The sequence below is a fragment of the Neoarius graeffei genome, chromosome 7 (genome assembly GCF_027579695.1).
Source record: "Neoarius graeffei isolate fNeoGra1 chromosome 7, fNeoGra1.pri, whole genome shotgun sequence".
Taxonomy (NCBI): Eukaryota; Metazoa; Chordata; class Actinopteri; order Siluriformes; family Ariidae; genus Neoarius; species Neoarius graeffei.
Genome location: NC_083575.1, coordinates 46,631,307 through 46,657,830, shown reverse-complemented (window position 1 = coordinate 46,657,830; position 26,524 = coordinate 46,631,307). Strand labels below are relative to the sequence as shown.

Below are 26,524 nucleotides of genomic sequence, written 5' to 3'. Positions count from 1 at the left end.
ATGAGTTTAAATACCGATGATGCCACAGCCATCTGTGACCGGGAGCCCCAGAGAGCAAAATTCGCCGTGCTCTCAGGGATCCTCGATCAATCACAATCATGGGCATGTGTGAGCTCAGGTATGAGTTCTTGCAAGTGGGCAGGTAGTGCTGTCCTCCAAATGTCGCCCCCTAATGTTGCATGAGCAGCAGTTCGAAAATATGCAGTCAACTGGCTTTACCACTTCATCCTTCCTCCCTGATTGCCTGATAGGTGGGAATTTGTCTCTGAATCAATTTATTTCAATTAAAGGTTGAATTTTTCTCATTTTTTCAAGGTGAGATGAAGCTACTTCACCAAAAGGTGGATTTTTTCTAACCTTTTCTACTAATCTTTACAAGGGGTGCCAATAATCTTGAAGGGTACTGTAGACATTCTCAGTTTCTCTGGTTTTATTATTTATAGGTATGTGTTTGAGGTACATGAACATTGTTATTTTATTCCATAAACTACTGACAACATTTCCCCAAATTCCACATAAAAATATTGTCACTTAGAGTATTTAATTGCAGAAAATGACATCTGGTCAAAATAACAAAAAAGATGAAGTGCTTTCAGACCTTGAATAATGCATAGAAGTCAAGATCATATTCAATTTTAAACAACATAGTACTAATGTTTGAACTTAGGATGAGTTTAGAAATCAATGTTTGGTGGAATAACCCTGACGGTTTGCAGCCAAGTGTGAAGCAGCTGGAATGAGGATCAGCACCTCCAAGTCCATGGCCATGGTGCTCAGCTGGAAATGGGTGGAGTGCCTACTTCGGGTCAGGGGGGAGTTGCTGCCTCAAGTGGAGGAGTTTAAGTATCTCAGGGTCTTGTTCACGAGTGAGGGTAGGGGGAGTGGGAGTTGGATAGACGGATCGGGGCAGCGTCAGCAGTGATGCAGATGCTAAACCGGTCTGTTGTGGTAAAGAGAGAGCTGAGACAAAAGGCAAAGCTCTCAATTTACTGGTCCATCTACGTTCCCACCCTCACCTATGGTCACGAACTATGGGTAGTGACTGAAAGAATGAGATCGCGGATACAAGCAGTTGAAATGAGTTTTCTCCGCAGGGTGGCTGGGCTCTCCCTTAGAGATAGAGTGAGAAGCTTGGTCATTCAGGAGAGACTCAGAGTAGAATTGCTGCTCCTCCACATCGAAAGGAGTCAGTTAAGGTGGTTCGGGCACCTTGTTAGGATGCCCCCTGGATGCCTCCCAGGGGAGGCTCTCTGGGCATGCCCCACTGGGAGGAGAACCCAGGGCAGACCCAGGACACACTGGAGAGATTACATCTCTTGGCTGGCCTGGGAATGCCTCGGTATTCCCCCTGAAGAGCTGGTGGAGGTGGCCAGGGAGAAGGAAGTCTGGGCAGCTCTGCTTAGGCTGCTACCCCCACAACCCAGACCCAGATAAGCGGCAGGAGATGGATGAATGGATGGATGGATAACCCTGACATTTAATCACAGCTTTCATGCATCTTGGCATGCTCTCCACAGGTCTTCCATATTGCTCTTGGGTGACTTTATGCCACTCCTGGCGCAAAAATTCAGTCAGCTCAGCTTTGTTTGATAGCTTGTGACTATCAATCTTCCTCTTGATCACATTTCAGAGGTTTTCAATGGGGTTCAGTTCTGGAGATTGGGCTGGCCATGACAGGGTCTTGATCTTGTGGTCCTCCATCCACACCTTGATTTACCTTGCTGTGTGACATGGAACACTGTCCTGCTGGAAAACCCAATCCTCATAGTTAGGGAACACTGTCAGGGCAGAAGGAAGCAATTTTCCTCCAGGATAACCTTGTACATGGCTTGATTCATGTATCCTTCACAAACAAAAATCTGCCCTATTCCAGCCTTGCTGAAGCACCCCAGATCATCACCAATCCTCCACCAAATTTCACAATGGGTGTGAGACACTGTGGCTTGTAGACCTCTCCAGGTCTCAATCTAACCATTAGATGACCAGGTGATGGGAAAAGCTGAAAATTGGACTCATCAGAGAAGATGACCTTACTCCAGTCCTCTACGGTCCAATCCTTATGATCTTTAACAAACCTCAGCCTGGTTCTTCTTTGCTTCTCACCGATGAAGGGCTTTTTTCGAGCTTTGCATAACTTCATCCCCACCTGGAGGAGCCTGTTTCAAACCGTCTTTGCCGAATATTTAATCCCAGCTGCCATTTTCCATTCTTTTTGTAGGTCACTTGATATCATCCTATGGTTGTTGAGTGACATTCAAAGGAGCTGGTGATCATCCCAGTCAGTAGAGAGTCGTTTTCGCCCTCTGCCAGTCTATAACTCTGTTGTCCCCAATGCCTGATGCTTGACCTTGTTTTTATGAACTGCTGTCTTTGAAATTTTGAGGATGGAAGCAACCTCATGCTCACTGTATCCCTCTGGCAGTAAAGCCAGAATTGAACCCTTTTTTTCTCACTCAAAACTTTTCTTTTTAACTCTTATGGCATGATGAATAGAAATTTTTATATTCCAATTAAATTTAAGGTATTGCTAGCACTGTTTCTGGCATCCAAACTGGTGTGTGTGTGTGTATATACACACACACCAGTTTGGATGCCAGAAACAGTGCTAGAAATACCTTAAATTTAATTTATCTGTAGCCACTTATCCTGTTCTACAGGGTCGCAGGCAAGCTGGAGTCTATCCCAGCTGGCTATGGGCGAGAGGCGGGGTACACCTTGGACAAGTCACCAGGTTATCGCAGGGCTGACACATAGAGACAAACAACCATTCACACACATCTACAGTCAATTTCGAGCCACCAATTAGCCTAACCTGCATGTCTTTGGACTGTGGGGGAAACCGGAGCACCCGGAGGAAACCCACACAGACATGGGGAGAACATGCAAACTCCACACAGAAAGGTCCTTGCCGGCCACGGGGCTCGAACCCAGGACCTTCTTGCTGTGAGGCGACAGTGCTAACCACTACACCACCGTGTGTGTGTGTGTGTGTGTGTGTGTGTGTATATATATATATATATATGTGTGTGTGTGTGTGTGTGTGTATATATATATATATATATATATATATATGTGTGTGTGTGTGTGTGTGTGTGTGAAACCTCATCAGAAGGGAAGCACCTTTTATGGGAAATTTAGAAATCAATATCAGCAGGCTATCCAGCCAATGTGCTATAAAGTGAGTGTAGCTTCTTTTGGATATATTTCTGCTCATGGAGTAAAAATAAACCAACCTTTTTGCCATATTGTGTACATTATGTCTGTTACTTGATATTACATTCTTGTTTATGGAATTGTTGTACAAAACCAATATCACACAATATTCAGTTGCACTGAATATAGACACAGGATTGCAGCCTTGTACCTACAGCCGAATCACAGCTATGCCAGTATACAGTATAATCACGCTCTTTCTCTTGTGATATTCATCTCATCTCATTATCTGTAGCCGCTTTATCCTTCTACAGGGTCGCAGGAAAGCTGGAGCCTATCCCAGCTGACTACGGGCGAAAGGCGGGGTACACCCTGGACAAGTCGCCAGGTCATCACAGGGCTGACACATAGACACAGACAACCATTCACACTCACATTCACACCTACGCTCAATTTAGAGTCACCAGTTAACCTAACCTGCATGTCTTTGGACTGTGGGGGAAACCAGAGCACCCGGAGGAAACCCACGCGGAAACGGGGAGAACATGCAAACTCCACACAGAAAGGCCCTCGCCAGCCCCGGGGCTCGAACCCAGGACCTTCTTGCTGTGAGGCGACAGCACTAACCACTACACCACCGTGCCGCCCCTCTTGTGATATTGTTTAAATGTAATCTACACTAAGCCATCTTGAGGACAGCAACAAAACTGGAAATTGACCAGACTACCCAGCTCTATATACCCAGGTCTGGTTTTTATTTATTTATTTATTTATTTATTTAAGGTGTGGTCACAAATGAATATCCTGACACCATAAGATAATACTGTATATGAAGACAATGAGTTTGGTTTCTCGAGGTTTATTTTGTGGCCACTAAATACTTCAAATTATTTTGCAATTATTGTTTTGTAAGATGAGTGAGACACAGAGAAATTAATTGGGCTATTATGGTCACACAAACCTAAGCATGGAGATGATTGTTAGTCATACACTTGACTGTACATCAATCTTGAAATGAACTGGCATTGTGACATGGATATACCATTCATCTGCATCAGCCTAAGCAATTATTTTCAAAGCGAACAGACTCTTTTATCCTAAATAACTGAAGCATGACATTCTCACAGCATATTAAGTCATGGGTTCAAGTTATACGCTTCATGACCATGATATAGTTTGTGGCCTCAAAAGATCAACTTCTGGTCTCAATGTATTAACTTGTGGCCATGCCCTATTAAAAAATAACCACCATGTCACCTCATTGGCTCTGTAGCAAAAACATACTGTACATTAGATGCAATTTTATTTGCAAGTCTTTTTTTTTCCGAAAGACAAGTTCTGTGATGTACATGCAGAAACATTTTGACGAGAAAGTATTTGTTTTTGGAATATCAGTTAGCACTGACAGCCTCGTGGTTGACATATTTGTTTTCACTCTGGGCCTGTCATTTTTAAGTATCGCAGTGAGACACCGATAGACAGTGCTCAATCATATAGTTGTTCAAAGGGAGAAACTCTTTCCAGATGAAGTGCACATTAACATTCAAATTAATATGTAAACCTGAATGATTAATAATTACCAAAAACAAGTTACCCACATTGTCCTATGTTTAAAACTAATTCAAGCAAGAAAAACAAGAAAAACGATGAGGCAAGAAAATCTCAGCTAAATGTCGTCACATTTCAGGCTATAATATGACAAACTTTACATCTTCCTTTAATGCACACACACAAGCTCTTGTCTACATCTCTGAGTCTTCCATGATTACCATTCTAGTTCCATCATAATCAAAACAAAAAACAAAACAACAACAACAACAAAAAAAGATCTGCTGATGACAGCCTCACTCCACCCCTCGACCAGGGACGTGTGTGTGTGTGTGTGTGTGTGTGTGTGTGTGTGTGTGTGTGTGTGTGTGTGTGTGTGTGCACTCTCAGCAGCACGGAGCAGAGGAAAGCAGGGTACAGCAAGGAGCTGCTGTAGAGGCAGACATGAAGCCTGTCAAGCAGCAGCTGTCAGCCAGTTCTTTCTGATGCCATCATCTCATCAGCAGCGCTGTCAGTCTCACAGACAGACAGCTATCTAAGGTTCCACTGACAACGGCTAATATGGGGATGGGAGCAGATCCACACATCCCCCATTTGCACCAGCTCACAACCTTACTTCTCAACAAAGCCCTAAAGCTGATAAACTTTTGGAAAGATGATATTGATCCAGCTGCCTCCACCTTCACTCCAGTACCCTGTGGTTTAGTTTTGCTAGGGATTAACAGTCATCAAAGGATCTTGCTGAGTATAATAACGAAAACGAGTCATTTCCAGGTGTAATACAGTCTTTGTTGTCATAATATCAATCAGGATGAGTTACCGATTAGAATACAGCCTTTAGCAATACATTTGTTTGCTCTATCTACAGACACCAGAGACATGAAAGACTGACACGCTTTTATTTCTTTTTGAGCAGGAGGTTGAGTGCTCTGACTGCCAAGAACTTGTTTCTGTTTTTCTTGCCCTGTCTGTCTATCAAGCAAACACATGGCTCTCCATATGCGAGAATGTCAGGGGTGTCTCGTTCAGTGCTCCTCCTGACAAGTTTCTCTCTGTAGCTGGCTTTATTAACTACAGTCAATAAGAAGCCTCATATCTGCCCCGTACCCCCCCCCCCCCCCCCCACACACACACACACACTCCCCTGTCCCCTGCTCGTGTTATCTGATTTGTTACATTGATGATGTTTGCTTTCTGCCTTCATAAGTATATTTGTAATTTTCTTTTCCGAACATCTCTTTCAGCAATATAACTAATCCAGGAAGCATGTCTGTGATTGTTTTACTGAGTGTGCATCATAAAACACATTGAATACTAAATTAAGTTAAACAAATCTGTGTTATAATAACCTGAAGGTAAAACAACACAGATAAAGATGCAGTATTTCCCATAATAGATGGCCTAAAGCCCAGAGGGACTCTCTGCTAGTAATATAGCCTTATAAACAGACTACAAGTGTGGCTAGCTTCATTCCTCCTCTCCGGGATGCTAAGTGCTTAAGTAATATATTGCTTTCATAAGAGCATGCAAGATGTATTTGCTTTTTGGAAATATGCTTCAATCCTTTGGGCAGTGTGATTAGGAATAAAATACTGAGCGCATTACTTCTGAATAAATTCCAGTAGTGACATAGAAAAAAAAAATAAATAAAATAAATAAATAAAGGGTTAGTGGTGGAGTTTTCTCTAGGAGCTGTAGACTCGGACCTGACAAAAGGTTGAGGCATCTATTCCTAGCACAGTGTCCCCATGGCACACTAGTTAATGTATTACCTTTGGATTACTGTAATATCTATCTGATGTATGTGCACTGAGCAAAGCGTTGGGAATGAAGGCCTGAGCAGATGCAGGAAGTCTGGTCCCCGGAGCCACATAAGTCCACTTGCTGGAGCCATGCAATGTTCTTCACCTCCCCTCCATGCTGGAGCCAGGCAAAGTTAATACAGCGCAAGTGTGCTGGGCCAGCAGCGGCTCCGCAGAGCTCCTGAGACCCACTACAGCCTGCAGGAGCTGATAAGTCAGGCAGCCATTCGTGAGCCCAAATAAAGGCAGTAAAGTTGACTGGTGAGAATGCCGCACAGCCTGGGGTTGGCAGACTGCTCCTCTGAGGAGAAACGCTGCGACACTCCTTGCAAACACACTCTCTCTCACACACACATACGACCCAGAGGATGCATCAACTTTATTCTCTCCCCGTCTCACGTGCACATACAAATATTTATTTTTTCTTGATTTTTCCCCCTATTTCTTTCAACTGAAAAGTACAAAAAAAATCACACCTCTCCCTCTCCCCATTTCATGCCAAAATAATCAATGGCTTCCCGAGCGGCCCGGCAGAGCTGACGAGCAAGTGAGGATACAGACATGGCTCCAGGGCACAGCTACAGATAATAAGTGAGGAACAGTCCTTGGGTATGTTTTACAGCTATCAAGACTCATCATATTTGACATGCATTGTGGTGTTTACAGAGTCCCAGTAAAACCTCCAGCTACACACTTAACAGGGTGAGGCGCACAAGTTCTGAAACGTTCTGCGAGAGAAAAGCCAACCGTGCTCTTATGCGTGTCCCTTCTCTTATTCACGGCGCTATTCTCAGTGTTAACACCTGTCAGCTGACTGACTTCTTGTTCCCAGTGGCTTATGAAAAAATCATGGCTATGTGGTTCAGAGTCAACACTCCCATCCATATAAATTCACCATGGTCTTCATGGAACATTAGGCGGATTTCTGTTTTCCTTACAAAGTCCTGCGCCTCAACCGCCGATACACACTGCAAAAAGGGAGGGGGCGAAGAAAAACACCAAAATGGTCCCTTTAAAGAATTTTTTTTTCACTCATGTGAATAACACAGCTGTAAATAGGCCATGAAACATTTATTTCAGAGCGTTGCTTTTTGAAATACAGTGTTGTGTAACAAAATAAACGTTATTCCATTCATAAATCATGCCACATCACAATACACAGAAACCATTTTAAATGGTCTGAACTTGTGCTTTCATTAATATTTCAGTCCAGAATGTAGAAGGAAATTGTTAGGATGAAAATTTTTTACAAGGTACGCTGTAGTACTTGAAGCAGCCACGCTGTGCCTTCTCCCCCGTTTAAATAAGTGGCTGTAGTAATATGATTATTCAAAAGTGAGAATCTTTTCACAGAACCTCAAATGTAACGTCAAAGACCTGCAGTCAGGATAAGCACTCGGCAGCACCTTAACTCCGAGAAATGACAACACTCCTGCTCTTTGAGACAATTGAATAAGACTGCCTGGACCTCCAGATAGGAAAGAATGAAAGAGAAGATATGTTGCTTTTAAAAAGTCTCTTCATAGACTGTCCTCTCATTTAAATAAATAAATAAAAATAAAAACCTGGCAGGAAAGTTTGTGTTACATATTGCTGACTTTTTATTGGAGCCCATCTCAAACACACTGAAAGTTAATTATCTACACCACTCTGAGTTCATTCTGCTAATATAAGCTGCTCTTGACCTTATGCTTGTGTCTGGAGCAGATGAAAATAACGCATTTCTTTATTATTGGATTAACCTCAGATCTGGAAAGTGTCTGTGAGTATAAAGCTCCTCTTCTATATTCTGGCCCTCACCCTTAAACTACAACACTTCAACCTCACTCTATACAAACACAGAGCTCTCTCTCTCTCTCTCTTTCTGTAAGCTTCAGGACACACAGGCTTGATAATCGACTCAATTAAGTAGGTCCAATTGCCATAGCAAATTGATCCAAGTTATAACATTATCATTAGCACTTCAAGTATAGCAATTATAGGACATTCACAAGCAGAGGAAAAAGAATAGGGAAGGAAAATGAAGTGACTTTGCACAAAAGGACATCCATTTCAGACGCACTGGGTGGTGTAAATAGCCATGGTGTCAGCAGTATGGAGATAAAAGAACCGAAACATCCCATCACGTGTGTCAGCTTCTCTCTCCCTGTGGCTATGCTGCACAATCCATCAGTAGACAAATGGGTGTATGAGATTTTTTTTTTTTTCATTTTCGACCAATCACCTTAGCTGGATATCTGTGCATGAAACTCTGACTGTTAAATTCACACTAAATCATATCAGGTACTGAAGACGGAAAGCTAGTGACAATTATTTAATGCTGACTGTGTCAGTGGAAGTGTGAGCATGCTAAAGTAAAAAACAAAATGTGCAACAAAATCACACATTGGTTAGTGTTCACTGGAGAGAACAAAGATTTGTGTGTGTGTGTGTGTGTGTGTGTGTGTGTGTTGCAGAGCTGTAACTGACAGGAACAGGCAGCCGTCAGTAGTGAGTGATATACACACACTACCACAGCACTGCCAAGCAGACAGCCGGAGACAGACACCACATAGCAATGGAAAGCTTTCCTTTCCTCCCTAATTGTTTTTGAAAAAAATGACATTTGTCTCTTTGCACCTTACTTCAGGTGTCAGTGCTTCTCATATTAGAAGGCTTGCAATGGCATGATTGCCCCCAAGCACCTTATTTGATATTTTGAGGAGTGTGGTTTCTTCACATGACTCCATAGAAATTGAAATCTGTATTTATTTTCACGCAAGGTTAATAGAAAAAGATGCCAAAGTGCACCTGCCACTCGAATGTAAATTTATGCAGACAAGTGCAGTGCAACTGTACAATAGAGAAGAGGTATAAAGGCAAAATAACAAACTGGATCATAAAAACAGACTAATTAAACTGTTATAAAACCAGCATTCCTTCTTATTTCCATAGTACATGTACAAAAGTAAAATGAGTGGTTAGTAACAGATTTCCATTTTTAGTGGTGGATAATAATAATAATAATAATAATAATAATAATAATAATAATAATAATAATAATAATAATAATGTTTATTAGATTGTACTTATAATAAAAAACTGCATTTTTGGTGATCTTTTAAAAAATGTTGATAACATGCCACATAACTTCGTTCTTAATTATTTATACTCATAAAACACATACACACACATATATATATATATATATATATATATATATATATATATATAGAGAGAGAGAGAGAGAGAGAGAGAGAGAGAGAGAGAGAGGGGGGGCATGGTGGTGTAGTGGTTGGCACTGCCGCCTCACACAAGAAGGTCCTGGGGTTCGAGCCCAGCAGCCAGCGAGGGCCTTTCTGTGTGGAGTTTGCATGTTCTCCCCGTGTCTGTGTGGGTTTCCTCTGGGTGCTTCGGTTTCCCCCACAGTCCATGCAGGTTAGGCTAATTGGTGGCTCTAAATTGACCGTAGGTGTGAATGTGAGTGTGAATGGTTGTTTGTCTCTGTGTCAGCCCTGCAATAACCTGGCGACTTGTCCAGGGTGTACCCCGCGTCTTGCCCATAGTCAGCTGGAATAGGCTCCTGTAGAACAGGATAAGCGGCTACAGATAATGGATGGATATATATATATCCATCCATTATCTGTAGCCACTTATATATCTGTATATTGAAACTCAGCAAAAGCAGTTCTTAAACAGTAATGATGTTCAGGAAGAGCGGGCCGACTGTACGCTAAACTGTGGTATTATGTAGACAACACTGCCACTTGGTGCAAAACAACAAGAAAAGCATTTTCTCCTCCCTTAAATAGAACAGACTCCACTGCATCAGCCTTAATATGACTGCAAACATATTATACATTCTTCCTGTACTATTTATCAATCTGCTTTTCAGGACTTTTTATACTTCTGGACATCTGGCAGTATCCATGTCATAAATATATAATAACATTTTTAAAAATTTTAATTAAATTTTTAAATGAACAACATAATTTCAGAAAGAAATCCTTAAGATAAGAATCGAGGAAAAACCAGAACAAAAAAGCATGATTTAGCTGCATTCTTACATTTGTTGCTGTTCATCTAGGTAATGGGACTGTACGCAAAATAAAAAAAGAAAAGAAAATGAAAACTAATAATAAAACACACAAAACATTTTTCCTCAGTGCTAGAAAATCAAAGTTAAACTAAATCAGCTTAAAGAATTATGTGTTTGTTCCTCTCTTAGGTATATGATTGAATTAGAATTTGCTTATGTTGCTCTGCAAGCTGCTGAGGGAGGAAAACTATATCAAATTTTCAAACCATGTGAGAAAAACACAAATCGTAGAAAGCGTTTATAAACTATTTAGGTACTGTAGAAGTGAAATCTGTTTAATAGTAATGCATAAGTATACACAATAGGATCCAGAGAGCTTTTATACAGAAAACTTCTTTTTTCATATGAAAATTTAAGTAAGTACACTCTAAAAAATAATGGGGCCAGTACCGGTCCTTCAGGGCGATGCCATAGAAGAACCTTTTTCAGGGGTTCAAAGAACCGTTCATGCAACTGTTCTTTAAAGAACCATTTAAACCATTTGTTTGAGCAGTGAAGACAGATTTGTGTAAACATAGCCTATGTGCATTGACCAGCAAATGGTAAGAGAATGCCAGGCTCTGAAGAACCATTTCCAATGTGAAGAACCTTTCGCATAATGTAATGGTTCATCACAGAGTTTTGACTCTCCATGGACCCATCCAGAGATTTGAAGAACCACTGAAGCACCTTTATTTTTTAGAGTGTACAGTGAATCCTTTTCTGATTAACTTTATTTACTTTATACTCATATCTACAGTACTTGCTCTATTTCATAAGGATGCACACTATTCTACATTACACATGCTTTAAAGACAAACCGTAAGCTTAATGATATTCAAACTCTAAACTATACATACTATAACTCTACACAAAAACATACAAACATAGTAACCATTGTTTTCAGATACACATACTGTAGATATTAAGATTAAATTAAACAATCGTCGATTAACACCATTCAAAATAAAAATGATATGTATATAATAAAAAGAGATAATTATTTCCTTTGCAAGCTGCTCATCTGGGTTTGTGGTATACGAACAAGCATGGCATCTTGGTATGCAACAGTTAATGCCAAAGTAAGCAGGGCTTGGGTAGTCGAAAGGAAGACATGCTCCACAGATGGCAAGATCATGTGTTCTGGTCTTAAAGATGTCTATAAATGAGCACATGGACCAGGCCATATCTAAACAATGTGCCACCGAACACTTGGAACATGGAGCAGAAACAATTAGCATCACATAAGCAGCCCGGAGCAGCAAGGAAGAAGAGGGAGAGAGGATGTGAAAACACAGCCTCTTATTTTCACCCAGCGGACGTGAGCGACACACACACACACATACAGTGGCAGCTCCATCCCCCCGTCATCATAGGAAGCACGGGCAAGTTTTAGAGACAGCAGCAGTCACGGCTCATTTCACTGATACCTACGTGTGGGCAGGGGGATTTGTTTGCATCCGCGCATACCTAATTAGAGCAGCGGTGAAGGAAGTGTGCCGCTCCTCCGAGAGTGCCCCACCATCCCACCTCCAACACTGGGAATATTTTTCTGACATCCCGCTCCTGCTTTCACACACAGACTCACACGCAGACGAACTCTGAGTTGCACACACACAGTCTTAGCTTGTTTTGGACTGTGAGTAATGAGACGGAGTAAACAACTTTTCATGGAGGTGCACACACTTTGGAGACTGACAGCAAGAACTTCACTGCTATATGTGGGAGGCTGATCCACACGCAGGATTGTATCTGTAGGCAATAATACATTGTGCTCGTATATTAAAGGCATTTAGGAAGAGACTTAAGGTAAAAATTGTGATCAAATCTGTAAACAGATGAATTATTTAGAGCCAGTGATTAGGTGGTACTGGAAGTAAATAAAAGACTGAGGAATCATCATGATATACAGTACTATGCATGCAACACATAGACCTTGTCCATTAGGGGGCAGTAGAATGCACTATAGCTCACAACCAAGCACACTTCAATAGTCTGAGCTCCAAACTCAGGTCTGCAGACTACATTGTTTGCCAGAAGAAATCTACTCTGACAGCGATGCGTTTTCTGTGGCATAGAACAACCACAAATTACACAGTGTGCAGTTTATTTCTGGTAGCTTGATGGCAGTGAAGGATGAGCTATACACATCTGTTCTACAAGAGAAAATCACCACAAAATCCTTGTAATTATTATTCTGCTGATATTATACATTATTTATTCTGCACCCAGAGGTGGACAAAGTACCCAAGTTTATTACTTAAGTCAGAGTACAGATCCCACTGGTTAAATGTTACTCTGATACAAGTGAAAGTTGTCCAGTCAAATTTTTACTTAAGTTAAAGTACTGAAGTACTTGCTTTTGAAAATACTTAAGTATTAAAAGTACATTTTCTGTCAATGCACTTTTGTATAATTGCCACAACACTTGCAAAACCTAATGCCTCTGAAGCAACTGACTGGATTTACTGACTAGTTTGTAGAACCTACAGAGCTGAAGCTCCACCTGACATGCTAGCAAACTCTTTTCAAACTCAAAATCATATTGGGTAGCTAATATTACCAAAAAAGAAAGATTTCTACATTCTGTTTATTTGGCAAGATTATGCTAAAGTTAACATTATTCATGTTAGCGTAACTCTATTTTTACAGTGTCCAAGTTAGGTAGCTAGGTGTTAACATTAGCTGTGGACAAGGATGTAGCAACTTGGCAGGCAAATACATAGAAAGTCATTTGACTAATCAGACTGCATAGCTATTGCAAGGTTATTGCTAACTCTAAAAGCACAGACAACTTCATTGCAAGCTTTCTCTCGGAATAAAACTTTTACATACCTCAATATGCTTCCACAGGTTGGATGGCGAGTTTTTGAAGGCTGTGATGTGGTTCATTTTAGGCAAACAAAGCATTTAAAACAGAACGAATCTTTAATCCTTTCTGAAAACCGAAACATGGGTTCCAGGTATGACCATGGGCATGTACATTCCCCAGAAAAACTGCTTCCTTCCATTCTGCCATCAACTGATCATGTTCAAATAATACTACTGAGAAATTGAACTTGAGTTTATAGTCTATGGACGAGACGTGACCCTAGTGATTACTGATAGTCTGTCTCAGTGCCACCTGTGAAAAAACCAATCAAGTTTTATAAAAGAAAGCAAACATCCACTTTCAAAGCTGCTTCATAGTAAAAAGTAACGAGATCCTTGATAGAAACGTAGTGGAATAAAAAGTACGATATTTGTCTTTCAAATGTAGTGAAGTTAAAATCATAAGTTTCCAAAAAAAAACGACTCAAGTAAAGTACAAATACTCAAAAAGTGTACTTAAGTACAGTACTCAAGTAAGTGTACTTCATGACTGTCCATCTCTGTATGTGTGTGTGTATATATATATATATATATATATATATATATATATATATATATATATATATATGCTAATCATGAAGGACCCCCAGAAGGGACCCATCCCATCCAACTACCGGCCAATTACCTGTCTCTGCACAACATGGAAGGCCCTGTCAGGCATCATTGCGGCAAAAATGAGTAAGCATGTGGCTCAATACATGAGCGAGGCACAGAAAGGAATAGGCAGTAACACCAGAGGAGCCAAGCACCAGCTACTGGCCGATAGAACAGTCGCCCGAGACTGTAAGAAGAGACAGACCAACCTGTGCACTGCCTGGATTGACTACAAGAAAGCCTACGACTCAATGCCACACACATGGATACTGGAATGTCTGGAACTGTATAAGATCAACAGGAACCTAAGGACCTTCATACAGAACTCAATGGAAATGTGGAAGACAACCCTAGAGGCCAACTCAAAACCCATTGCCCAAGTCAACATCAAGTGCGGCATATACCAAGGAGATGCGCTATCACCACTGCTGTTCTGCATAGGCCTGAACCCCCTCAGTCAGATCATCACGAAGAGCGGCTACGGGTACCGATTCCGTAGTGGGGCAACAATCAGCCACCTGCTCTACATGGATGACATCAAGCTGTATGCCAGGAACGAGCGAGAAATAGACTCGCTGATCCACACCACCCGGATCTACAGCGATGACATAGGGATGTCATTCGGATTGGACAAGTGTGGCCGGATGGTCTCAAAGAGAGGCAAGATGATCCGGACTGAAGGGATTGACCTACCAGAGGGCAACATAGGTGATATCCAAGACAGCTACAAGTACCTTGGCATCCCACAGGCTAATGGAAACCATGAAGAGGCCACAAGGAAGTCAACCACAGCCAAATACCTCCAGAGAGTAAGGCAGGTCCTGAAAAGTCAGCTGAATGGTAAAAACAAGGTCCGAGCCATCAACATGTACGCACTACCAGTCACCAGATACCCCGCTGGTATCATAAACTGGCCAAAGGAGGAGATAGAAGCCACAGATATCAAGACTAGAAAGCTCCTCACCATGCATGGAGGGTTCCACCCCAAGTCCAGCACGCTGAGACTATACACTAAGCAGAAAGAGGGAGGCCGAGGGCTAGTGAGCGTCAAGACCACGGTCCAGGATGAAACATCGAAAATCCGAGAATACATCAGAAAGATGGCCCCAAAGGATGAACTGCTAAGTGAATGTCTCAGGCAGCAGAACCCTGAAGAGAGTGCAGAGGAGGAGGAACAGACAACCTGGAGAGACAAACCCCTACATGGCATGTACCACCGTCAGATAGAGGAAGTGGCTGATATCAAGAAATCCTACCAGTGGCTGGATAATGCAGGACTGACAGACAGCACAGAGGCACTAATCATGGCAGCACAAGAACAGGCCATAAGCACAAGAGCCATAGAGGCCAGGATCTACCAGAGTAGATCAGACCCAAGATGCAGACTGTGCAAAGAAGCCCCTGAAACAGTCCAGCACATAGTAGCAGGGTGTAAGATGCTAGCTGGATCAGCGTACATGGAGAGGCACAACCAAGTGGCTGGGATAGTATACAGGAACATCTGCAACCAGTATGGAATAGAAATACCCAAGTCCCAATGGGCCATACCACAGAAGGTGGCTGAGAACAACAGGGCCAAGATTCTGTGGGACTTCAGCTTCCAGACTGACAAACAGATCCTGGCTAACCAACCGGACATAGTGGTGGTGGACAAAGAGCAGAAGAGGGTGGTGGTGATAGATGTGGCGATCCCAGCTGACGCCAACATCAGGAAGAAGGAACATGAGAAACTTGAGAAGTATCAAGGGTTGAAAGAGCAGCTGGAACGGATGTGGAAGGTCAAGGGTTGCGTGGTCCCCGTGGTAGTGGGGGCACTTGGGGCAGTAACCCCCAAACTGGGAGAGTGGCTCCAGCAAATCCCAGGAACAACATCTGAAGCCTCAGTCCAGAAGAGCGCAGTCCTAGGAACATCGAAGATACTGCGCAGAACCCTCAAACTCCCAGGCCTCTGGTAGAGGACCCGAGCTTGAGGATGACATGGATACCACCCCCCCGCCGGGGGTGAGAAGGAGATTTTTTTATTTTTATTTTTATATATGTATATATAAAATCTCCTCTCATTATCTCTAGCCGCTTTATCCTGTTCTACAGGGTCGCAGGCAAGCTGGAGCCTATTCCAGCTGACTACGGGCGAAAGGCGGGGTACACCCTGGACAAGTCGCCAGGTCATCACAGGGCTGACACACACAGACAACCATTCACACTCACATTCACACCTACGGTCAATTTAGAGTCACCAGTTAACCTAACCTACATGTCTTTGGACTGTGGGGGAAACCGGAGCACCCTATATATATATATATATATATTAGTGCTGTCAAGCGATTAAAATATTTAATCGCGATTAATGTCGCGACTGTCATAGTTAACTCGCGATTAATCGCAATTTAATCGCACATTTTTGTCACATGAAAAACCATTGTAATTCTCTTATCAGCATAAAAAAGTGAATGGGCTTGCTCACTGTTCGAACTACGGGGGTACTCGGGGGATCCGAGATCCCCTGAAACAGACATGAGATCCCTTGAAAACATGATTTGGGAAATGTTGGGGGGTCTCTAAAATATTGGCAAAATGATGTTTATTGACATAGCAATCGTGTGTAACGGGAAGCATTTGCATATCCGAAGTGAGTGCGCGATGGAGAGCCGCGCTCTGAGACAAGCGCAAGCACCCCCCCAAGGGAAAATAAGGGACCCCCCGAAAATATCGGCATAGTTCGAACACTGGTTGTACCAATGTTTTTTTTATTATTGCAGAGCATAACACGTCTTGTCACAGCCACTGCAAAGTGGGGCTGGAGCCGCCGATGGGAAAACGAAACCTAAGCCGAGCACCGTGGCTCTTCGGGGGAGGGCAGAGGACTCTGGCTGTGTGGGGCGTGGCATCATGTCACAGAGCGTTAATCTCGCGATAAAAAAATTATCGCTGTTAAAATTGAGTCAAGTTAACACGTTAATAATGCGACATTTTTGACAGCACTAATAATCACATATTATTTTTCTGAAGATAGGATCAGTGAATAACATTAATTCTCTCCATACAATGGCACCTGTTAAGGGGTGGGATATATTATGCAGAAAGAGAACAGTCAGTTCTTAAAGTTGATGTGTTGGAAGCAGGAAAAATGAATAAGCATAAGGATCTGAGCGACTTTGACAAGGGTCAAATTGTGATGGCTAGATAACTGGGTCTGAGCATCTCCAAAATAGCACATCTTGTGGGGTGTTCCTGGTATGCAGTGGTTAGTACCTACCAAAAGTGGTCCAAGGAAGGACAACCAGTGAACCGGCGACAGGGACATGGGTATCAAAGGCTCACTGATTCACATGGGGCATGAAGGCTAGTCCATATTGTCCAATCCCACAGAAAAGCTACTGTGGCACAAACTGCTGAAAAAGTTAATGCTGGCTAAAACAGAAAGGTGTCAGTGGAGTGGACCAACTGTACTCTAAACTATATGAGCCCCACAAGAATTGTACAGATTTCTTAGATCTATCGGTAAACTACAAAGCATTCCATTCAACCTTCATACTCTGATTAGATTTCTTATGTAGATTACTGAACTTAATGGGATTGGATGAAATGCCATTCATCATGCAAGGAATGAAACATGGCACAGTATGCTGTTATGGGAAAATAATTAAAGATATTGATTCTTTTCTTATAACAGCATGTCCTGAAGTGTTTTATTCCTCTTATACCACAGCAATTACAATGCCAATTACAATGCAAACAATATATTAATTTATCAGTGAACAATATGTACCTATATATACCTTTTAACTTTTATTTAGTTATAGTTACATTTATCATCATGGAACGTCCAGGAAACAAAATAAGATAACCCTTTATAAATCGTTAAAGTGTACTGATTTCTAAAATGATTATAAATTATAATAGTATCAATTATTGCTGATATTATAGAAGCTTAGTGATGTTAATAAGACAAAGAAAAGTGCTCTGTCCTGAAGATTCTCATTCTTGAGAAAAAGGTTTTGCTCAAAGACTCGACCATGGCAGGATTGAGGTTTGAGCTAATGAACTTCTGATGTGTAGCTCAAAGCCTTAACCACTGACCCCCCCCCCCCACACACACACACACACACACAGTTTCTTCAACTAACTTGCCATGATTCAACCACCTCCACCAATGAATTAACTCACACTAAAAGATATATTTAATTCATTTGCAAAACCAAGATGTTTACTAGATTAAAAAAAAAAATTACATCAAAAAGGGTTTGGATTTACCTAAAGTCACTAAAATAAAGGGCAGAAATCAGAGCCACTAATCTGCTGATGTCAGCACAAATGGAATCTTCACCATACTTAGTCCCATGTAAAATGTTGGATATCTCACAGTGCATTGTGTTCTCTGATATTTCTGCACTGCTCTAAAAGCCCAATCATTTGCAATACAATCATAAAAATAATAAAACAATAAATGTACACCATTTTTTACAGTGGATCAAAACATCTACTACAGAAAACCCTACCATATTTAACAGTTATTCCATGAAATCGAGTTGTACAGTACATGAGCTGATAACCGACGAGGCGCATAGCACCAAGTTGGCTATAAGCCATGCATGACGAGATTGAGTGGAATAACTGTTTTATTCTATCCACATTCACTGAATTTTGAGAAACTGAGCATTTTTATTTTTTACAAATTTGATAAATAAAGCTTGATACAAAACATCCGATCACATCATTTCCGCATAGAATGTAAACAAAACGGTGAAATGACATTAGCAATTTGTGAAAAATGCTATAATAATAATTCTTGTAAAATTAAAAAAAGATACGTTCTTACCATCAAATACTTTTATTCCATATTTTGTTGCTTTTCTTTTATTTTGGGGTTTTCTTCTTCTTCTTCTTCTTCTTCTTCTTTAGGTTTTGTTGGCAGTTGGCAGTTTTGCTGGCAATTTCTATTCCTTTGAAATAATTGATCACAATTTTGGGGGGTTTTTCCGAGTAAACTTTTTATTTCGTCCTCGGTTGGTTCAGCAACATGCTCTGCCATTTTGTTTTTTTCTACTCATGGTATATGAGTTGATATCCTAGTAGTAGAATGACCAATCAGAGCACGCAATTGCTCATATCCAGAGATTGTGGATAGAATAATAATTATTATACATACAGGCCACTTTTTCCATGGAATAAAAACATGTATTCTTTTCCTTTCTAGTGGGTTTACTGATAGCGTGCAATATTGTTATCATATCACTTATCCTACATGTATTATACCACTCTACCCAATGGAGAATGAACGTGCAATATTGTTACAATATTGCATGTTGTCAAGACAACACGATGTCACACGTCAGAGACGTAAAAGTTCCGCAGTAGTGAACGACAGTGACAATTTGTAAATAAACATGGCCACCAGGTTTGCTTCATTAAAAACAGAAGATTTTAGAGAATTTTGGCTGCCAGGTTGCTCCATTGTGTGTAGCTGTCGATGTTGATTTTAAAAGTAAATTACACAGGTAAAATAATAATAATAATAATAATAATAATATTCGGCTTGACTGCACTAGCGTTGGCCTTCGGTGACACTACACTGGCTGGAAGATAATTAGACTGCCGCGCTAACAAAACCGAGTCACGGGTAAGCTACCATCGGCCTTCACTAACACTACTGCTACGCCGGGTGGAAGCTGACTGGACTGCCGTGCTAACAGCACCAAGTTGCGGGTAAGCTAGCATTGACCTTCAAGAATGCTGATATGAAGAGTGTGTATGTATCATACTAATAATATTGGCTGGCTTTTTTTTGTGGTCTATCAGATATATTCCATTCAGCTAGCATGATATTGAACGAGTCGAAGACAGAATGCCCTAAATGACTAAATGTAATGTAATGGTCTACCATCTACTCTGAGGAAACATTTTATTGAAGTGTAGAAGTGTGTGTCCCTGCAAAGTGCAGGAATAGAGGACTTAAAGCCTTAATCAATATCAAACCTGGCGTATTTATTTAGCACTCTAACATTACACACATGACATCTTTGCAACAATTGAAATAATATGTGCAGCTGTTATACGTTATATAACAGTTTAGTTTCGCTGCATGTATACATTTGTTTATTTGTCTGTTTGATGGAATTTCAGTTAAGAAACTTTAGCAATCTGTGCTATTCCTGACAATTATTTCAACATCACTAAAATTATGCAACTTCAGCAAAAGTAAATATTGCAGAAATCAGAACGTCCTGTTTACCCTGAGTGGAACAAATATACAATGGACTTTCCACCATGTGTGTGGTATATAAACAATACATGCACTGACTAGTTAAGCACCTGCTAAAAACATTGAAAGAAATATTGAAATGATTTCCACAATTATTTTCTCTGTTTTTCTTTTCCTGGCTCTGTCAGGTAAGACTATCACAAGATAATCAAAACAGGGCCAAATCTAATGAGATTTTGAACTGAAAAGTCAGAGGGGTTGGTTCTACAATAATTCCAGAATAAATCCTGTTTCATTTTTAACTGCTGTATTGGATTAGTGATTGAGGCTTCTGAGAGATCAGTGGTACATCATATAATACCTTAAATATTGTAAACTCGGCAACCGTAAATTGTAAAACCTAATAGTAAACAAAAACAACAACAATAACAACAATTAACTACAAAATCAGTGTTACTTACAACTTTAAATACTTGCTAATTATTTTTGTGGAGTGCCCTTTTCAAAATTAGCCTTTAATGTGTATTTTAGTTCACAAAGAAAAAAAGAGACAATCTTTGTACCTCCATGGTTGATCAATATAATGTTTGTGAAAGAATTGCTCTTAAAATGTAAATGTGTTCTACTGTGTTTTGGATTCCTGCCATTCAGAAAGGTGGCACTACAGCCATGAGATTATGGATGTTTTTGGTTGTTTTTTGAGAGGGGGGGAAGAAAAAATGATGGCGGAATGTGAATAAGTAAAAATTGAGTGGGCTACTAGAAAACTAAGTGTTAATTGATATATAGCCTGGGCAAGTTGATTTTCCCCGACGAGATGTGTGATGTATGCCCAAACAAGACTCTTATCCACGTGTGAGCTGTTGTCGTGGGGAAGTTCGTTTGCTAAAAAGACTCTACAGGCCAGATTCAGCGGCATGGCTTGGACGTGGGCCTTAGTGTGCATCAGTTGCCCTCACTTTCATAAAATCTGATGCATTTTTGTTTGGGTATTCCTTTTCACTAATAACGACATCCTGTAAAATTTTTTGACCATATTCAAAAGTCTAATGGTGGCACCATGAGGTTCATTTTTTGCCAAAAAAACGCTTATGTTTTCGCGTAAGGTTTGAATCACAATGTTGGACTCCATTTACTGATTTCTTGTGACCCAGAGATCATGTTAAGAACCTTTGCAAGGGATTGAGAAGCATTAATGTGATTCATAATACATTTGTATTGTTTAAAAGTAGTTGAACAATGATTCAATGAACAACTAAAACTCAAACTGTGCTTGATAATATATTTAGAATATGTACTAAAAATGTGTATCTAAGATATATAAGGTGCCATAATGTTTCATAAAAAGTGATCGAAATTTTGTCATAAAAGTCATAAAATAGCAGCTTTTTCCATAACTTTGAGCTCCTGGTGCCGCCATTAAACTTTTGAATTTTGTCAAAATATTTCACCCAGTGTGTTTTCTTACCAAAAGGAACATAAAAACAAAAATGCATCATGATCGGAGGAACTTTTCATTTTTAGGGGGCAACTGATGCACCCTAATACAACCCCAAATCCAAAAAAGTTGGGACAAAGTACAAATTGTAAATAAAAACAGAATGCAATGATGTGGAAGTTTCAAAATTCCATATTTTATTCAGAATAGAACATAGATGACATATCAAATGTTTAAACTGAGAAAATGTATCATTTAAAGAGAAAACTTAGGTGATTTTAAATTTCATGACAACAACACATCTCAAAAAAGTTGGGACAAGGCCATGTTTACCACTGTGAGACATCCCCTTTTCTCTTTACAACAGTCTGTAAACGTCTGGGGACTGAGGAGACAAGTTGCTCAAGTTTAGGGATAGGAATGTTAACCCATTCTTGTCTAATGTAGGATTCTAGTTGCTCAACTGTCTTAGGTCTTTTTTGTCGTATCTTCCGTTTTATGATGCGCCAAATGTTTTCTATGGGTGAAAGATCTGGACTGCAGGCTGGCCAGTTCAGTACCCGGACCCTTCTTCTACGCAACCATGATGCTGTAATTGATGCAGTATGTGGTTTGGCATTGTCATGTTGGAAAATGCAAGGTCTTCCCTGAAAGAGACGTCGTCTGGATGGGAGCATATGTTGCTCTAGAACCTGGATATACCTTTCAGCATTGATGGTGTCTTTCCAGATGTGTAAGCTGCCCATGCCACACGCACTAATGCAACCCCATACCATCAGAGATGCAGGCTTCTGAACTGAGCGCTGATAACAACTTGGGTTGTCCTTCTCCTCTTTAGTCCGAATGACACGGCGTCCCTGATTTCCATAAAGAACTTCAAATTTTGATTCGTCTGACCACAGAACAGTTTTCCACTTTGCCACAGTCCATTTTAAATGAGCCTTGGCCCAGAGAAGACGTCTGCGCTTCTGGATCATGTTTAAATATGGCTTCTTCTTTGAACTATAGAGTTTTAGCTGGCAACGGCGGATGGCACGGTGAATTGTGTTCACAGATAATGTTCTCTGGAAATATTCCTAAGCCCATTTTGTGATTTCCAATACAGAAGCATGCCTGTATGTGATGCAGTGCCGTCTAAGGGCCCGAAGATCACGGGCACCCAGTATGGTTTTCCGGCCTTGACCCTTACGCACAGAGATTCTTCCAGATTCTCTGAATTTTTTGATGATATTATGCACTGTAGATGATGATATGTTCAAACTCTTTGCAATTTTACACTGTCGAACTCCTTTCTGATATTGCTCCACTATTTGTCGGCGCAGAATTAGGGGGATTGGTGATCCTCTTCCCATCTTTACTTCTGGGAGCCGCTGCCACTCCAAGATGCTCTTTTTATACCCAATCATGTTAATGACCTATTGCCAATTGACCTAATGACTTGCAATTTGGTCCTCCAGCTGTTCCTTTTTTGTACCTTTAACTTTTCCAGCCTCTTATTGCCCCTGTTCCAACTTTTTTGAGATGTGTTGCTGTCATGAAATTTCAAATGAGCCAATATTTGGCATGAAATTCCAAAATGTCTCACTTTCAACATTTGATATGTTGTCTATGTTCTATTGTGAATACAATATCAGTTTTTGAGATTTGTAAATTATTGCATTCCGTTTTGTACTTTGTCCCAACTTTTTTGGAATCGGGGTTTTGTGTATATATATATATATATATATATATATACTTAGGGGGTTTTATTTCAGAATCAAGTCCTGCTTTTCCTTTGAGGCCAGAAAAAGGCTTGTTGCTGCCACTTTTATGTCTGTGTTGGATTATAGTGATGTGATCTATATGCATACATCTTCTCAGAGTTTACCTGCTCTTGACACAGTTTACCATAAAGCACTAAGGTTCATCACAAATTTCAGAGCTCTGACTCATCATTGTCTGTTGTATGCTCGTGTTTTGTTTGCCTTGTCCACACGTAGACTTAAACATTGGCATGTTCTCATTTATACAGTAAGTGTATTTTAGGTCTGCTTTCATCGTACCTTCAAGTGTATGTTTGTCAAAAAAGTGTGGGCAGTTACAGTCTTCGTTCACAGGATCTGTTTTTACTTTCCATTCCAAAAGTCCCCACTAAATTAGGACAAAAGGCATTTCAGTTTTTTGCACTCTCTGCTTGGAACCAATTACAAACTGACCTGAAACTTAAGGATTTGGTCTCATTACACGCATTTAAGGTGATTTTAAATGATTTGAAGACAGAAACATCCAGCTGTATATGTTTTGCTTGACTTTTTGGTATACTGTTTTTAATGAACTTTTGTTGATTACTTTTAAATTATCTCTTCATTGTGTAACTTATTCTATAAATTATTTAATGTTGTGTGTGTGTGGATGGGTGTATTGGCTCTATACTTTGTTAACTGTGCTGCTGCCTGTCTTGGCCAGGATGCTCTTGTAAAAGAGATTTTTAATCTCAGTGAGACTTTCCTGGTTAAATAAAGGTTAAATTAAAAAAAATGCCTTTCAAAAAAAAAATAAGCTTAACTTTTAGAATTTACAGAGGTTAGAGATTTTTCCAATCAAATAGCTGACAAATAATATCTGACTATGATTTTTCATATTTAGACTCTTGCAAAAAGGTGGGTAGCATTCATTTCTCAAACCATTATTAATTTTACCATATTGTGTCTTAAGGAGCTGGAACAGTAAGTCTGATCAGCAAGAGCCACAAAGGTGACAATCCTCTGCTCAATTATGTGCTGAACAACTCTTTAAGGGAGCATCCAGTGCTGACTAAACTGCGCCTGGTACATGCATTCACAAACATATTCTCTGATCACATTTTCCCAATTCACAAATCAAACGAAAATAACAACAAAAAAAAATCACTAAGATAGAATCAGTAATACAGAATTACATACGGTACATGCTTCATTCTACAAGTCTGATATTACAGACACTAGAGGTCAGTAAAATCTAGCATATGAACAAAAGATGGCTTACAGAAAAATAAATATAAAATCATATGTGCATTGTATCTTTATCTATAATGCTTGCTCAATGCTTTAAAAAATCTGCATTTCTAATTCACAGAAAACAATGGAAGATCCCTTGAACATTATGTTGGTGGCTTCAGAAGAAGCTCAATTAATGGCTAATCTAATAAAACTGATTAAAGGCAACAAAACAATCGAAATAGGTATGAATTCACCTATTAAGATATCTGTACATTCCAGTTAATAACAGATGCATGCCTCTGAAAAAAATGATTCTGGTTTCTTGTATCAGGCATGTATACAGGATACAATGCCTTGAGTATGGCTTTGTCCATTCCCGAGGATGGCCGAGTGGTGGCCTGTGAAATCAATGACTCTTATGTGCAAATAGCCAAGCCGTTCTTCAGAGAGGTTTGTGAACACAAGCTACATAAATTTACCAAACTTGTTTTAAATTGTCGGTTTGAAATAAAGGTTCAAAATCCATGAAAGGTCTGCTGCTCTGAGGATCTCTCAGGATAAGGAAGACTAGTCAGGTTTAAAGGAGAACATCATGACTGTTTTGGGGTTTTTTTGGATATATGCATGGGCTTCTTGCTGTATTTCAGAGAACTGCAAGGTAGCTAGCTACATTTTAAAGATTGATTTCCTCCAATCCCCCAGTGGATATGGACAGTGTGTAGCCTAATTACCTAGAAATTGAAGAGGTGCAGAAATGTCTATCAGAGATGAGAGAATGCTGACTGAAGTAGTTGTTGATGTCAGCTTTGGTGTCAGTGTCGACACAGCTTGCAAAGTCAAGCATCATAGTACTTTGCTTTATCTGTGTTTTTCTATCCCAAGGGCAGAAAGGCAGCTATTGCTGCACAACCACACAACCATGACACAATTCAAGAGTAGGAATGACCAGTACAATTTTCTCTCTCTCTCTCTCTCTCTCTCTCTCTCTCTCTCTCTCTCTCTTTTTTTTTAAGGCTGGAGTAGAAAAGAAAATTGACATCCAGTATCAAATTGCACTTAAAACCTTGGGTAATGTTGATATATTTTAGCTTTACACATTCATTCTCTTTCACTCAAAGTTGTATACGCCTGCAACTTGTCAGTGTTTTGGCCTTCTTACAGATGAACTCCTTGAGGCTGGTGAAGCGGAAACCTATGACTTTGTATTCATTGATGCAGACAAGATAAACTATGAAAATTACTATGAGAGATCCCTCCAGCTTATTCGTAAAGGTGGCATAATAGCTATTGATAATGTGAGTATGAGAGATTAAGTAAGTGCCTGGAAAATTCTTAATATAACAAATTCAACAAGGATAACCATGTCGTCACTGAGACAGCACATATTCTGATCAGCATCATCTGATCTGCACTCCTCAGGTCCTTTGGGGAGGGAGAGTCATAAACCCTGACAAGGATGATGTCATCTCCCAGACCATTGACCGGCTGAATAAAAAACTCCACAAAGACCATCGAGTGGATCTGAGCATGCTCCCTGTGGCTGACGGCCTAACCCTGGCTATTAAATTATAATCCTTTCCTAAAAATAGTGATCCTTGATAGACTTTGTATAATTGTTATTGATAATTAATTAAGATACATAATCATATATTACGTGACTGTTTACTAAAGACATAGACATGATTCAACAATTCACTGATATTTTGCTTCCTGTCTTGACAAATGTTGAAAAAAAATTAAAAATTCAATGCTTGTTTATTCACTATTTTTCAAGCACAAATTTCTTTAAACACAATCTGAGTGAATTTTGCAGCCCACTACAGAATCACTGAATCTGGATACCTGTATAATGAAAGTAGTGGAGAGGAAAAGAGTACACGCGCTTCCATTTTCTTCTTACGG

At 40.2% G+C, this 26,524-nt stretch overlaps 1 protein-coding gene across 1 annotated transcript; it reads left to right on the top strand.

Annotated features, from left to right (window-relative positions):
• On the top strand, positions 1-26,194 carry comtd1 (catechol-O-methyltransferase domain containing 1). Its single transcript, XM_060924955.1, has 8 exons — positions 1-118; positions 20,335-20,415; positions 24,363-24,472; positions 24,759-24,864; positions 24,954-25,072; positions 25,636-25,690; positions 25,784-25,917; positions 26,042-26,194. The coding sequence occupies exons 1-8, from the start codon at positions 1-3 to the stop codon at positions 26,192-26,194; spliced, it is 876 nt and encodes a 291-aa protein (XP_060780938.1).
• The last annotated feature ends 330 nt before the right edge of the window (positions 26,195-26,524 follow it).

What these genes read in the sequence shown, in the direction of transcription:
- comtd1 (XM_060924955.1), top strand. Translation starts at nt 1, where the DNA reads ATGAGTTTAAATACCGATGATGCCACAGCCATCTGTGACCGGGAGCCC. An exon ending in AATTGCACTTAAAACCTTGG is followed by an intron (nt 25,691 to 25,783) that starts GTAATGTTGATA and finishes GCCTTCTTACAG; the next exon opens with ATGAACTCCTTGAGGCTGGT. An exon ending in GCATAATAGCTATTGATAAT is followed by an intron (nt 25,918 to 26,041) that starts GTGAGTATGAGA and finishes TGCACTCCTCAG; the next exon opens with GTCCTTTGGGGAGGGAGAGT.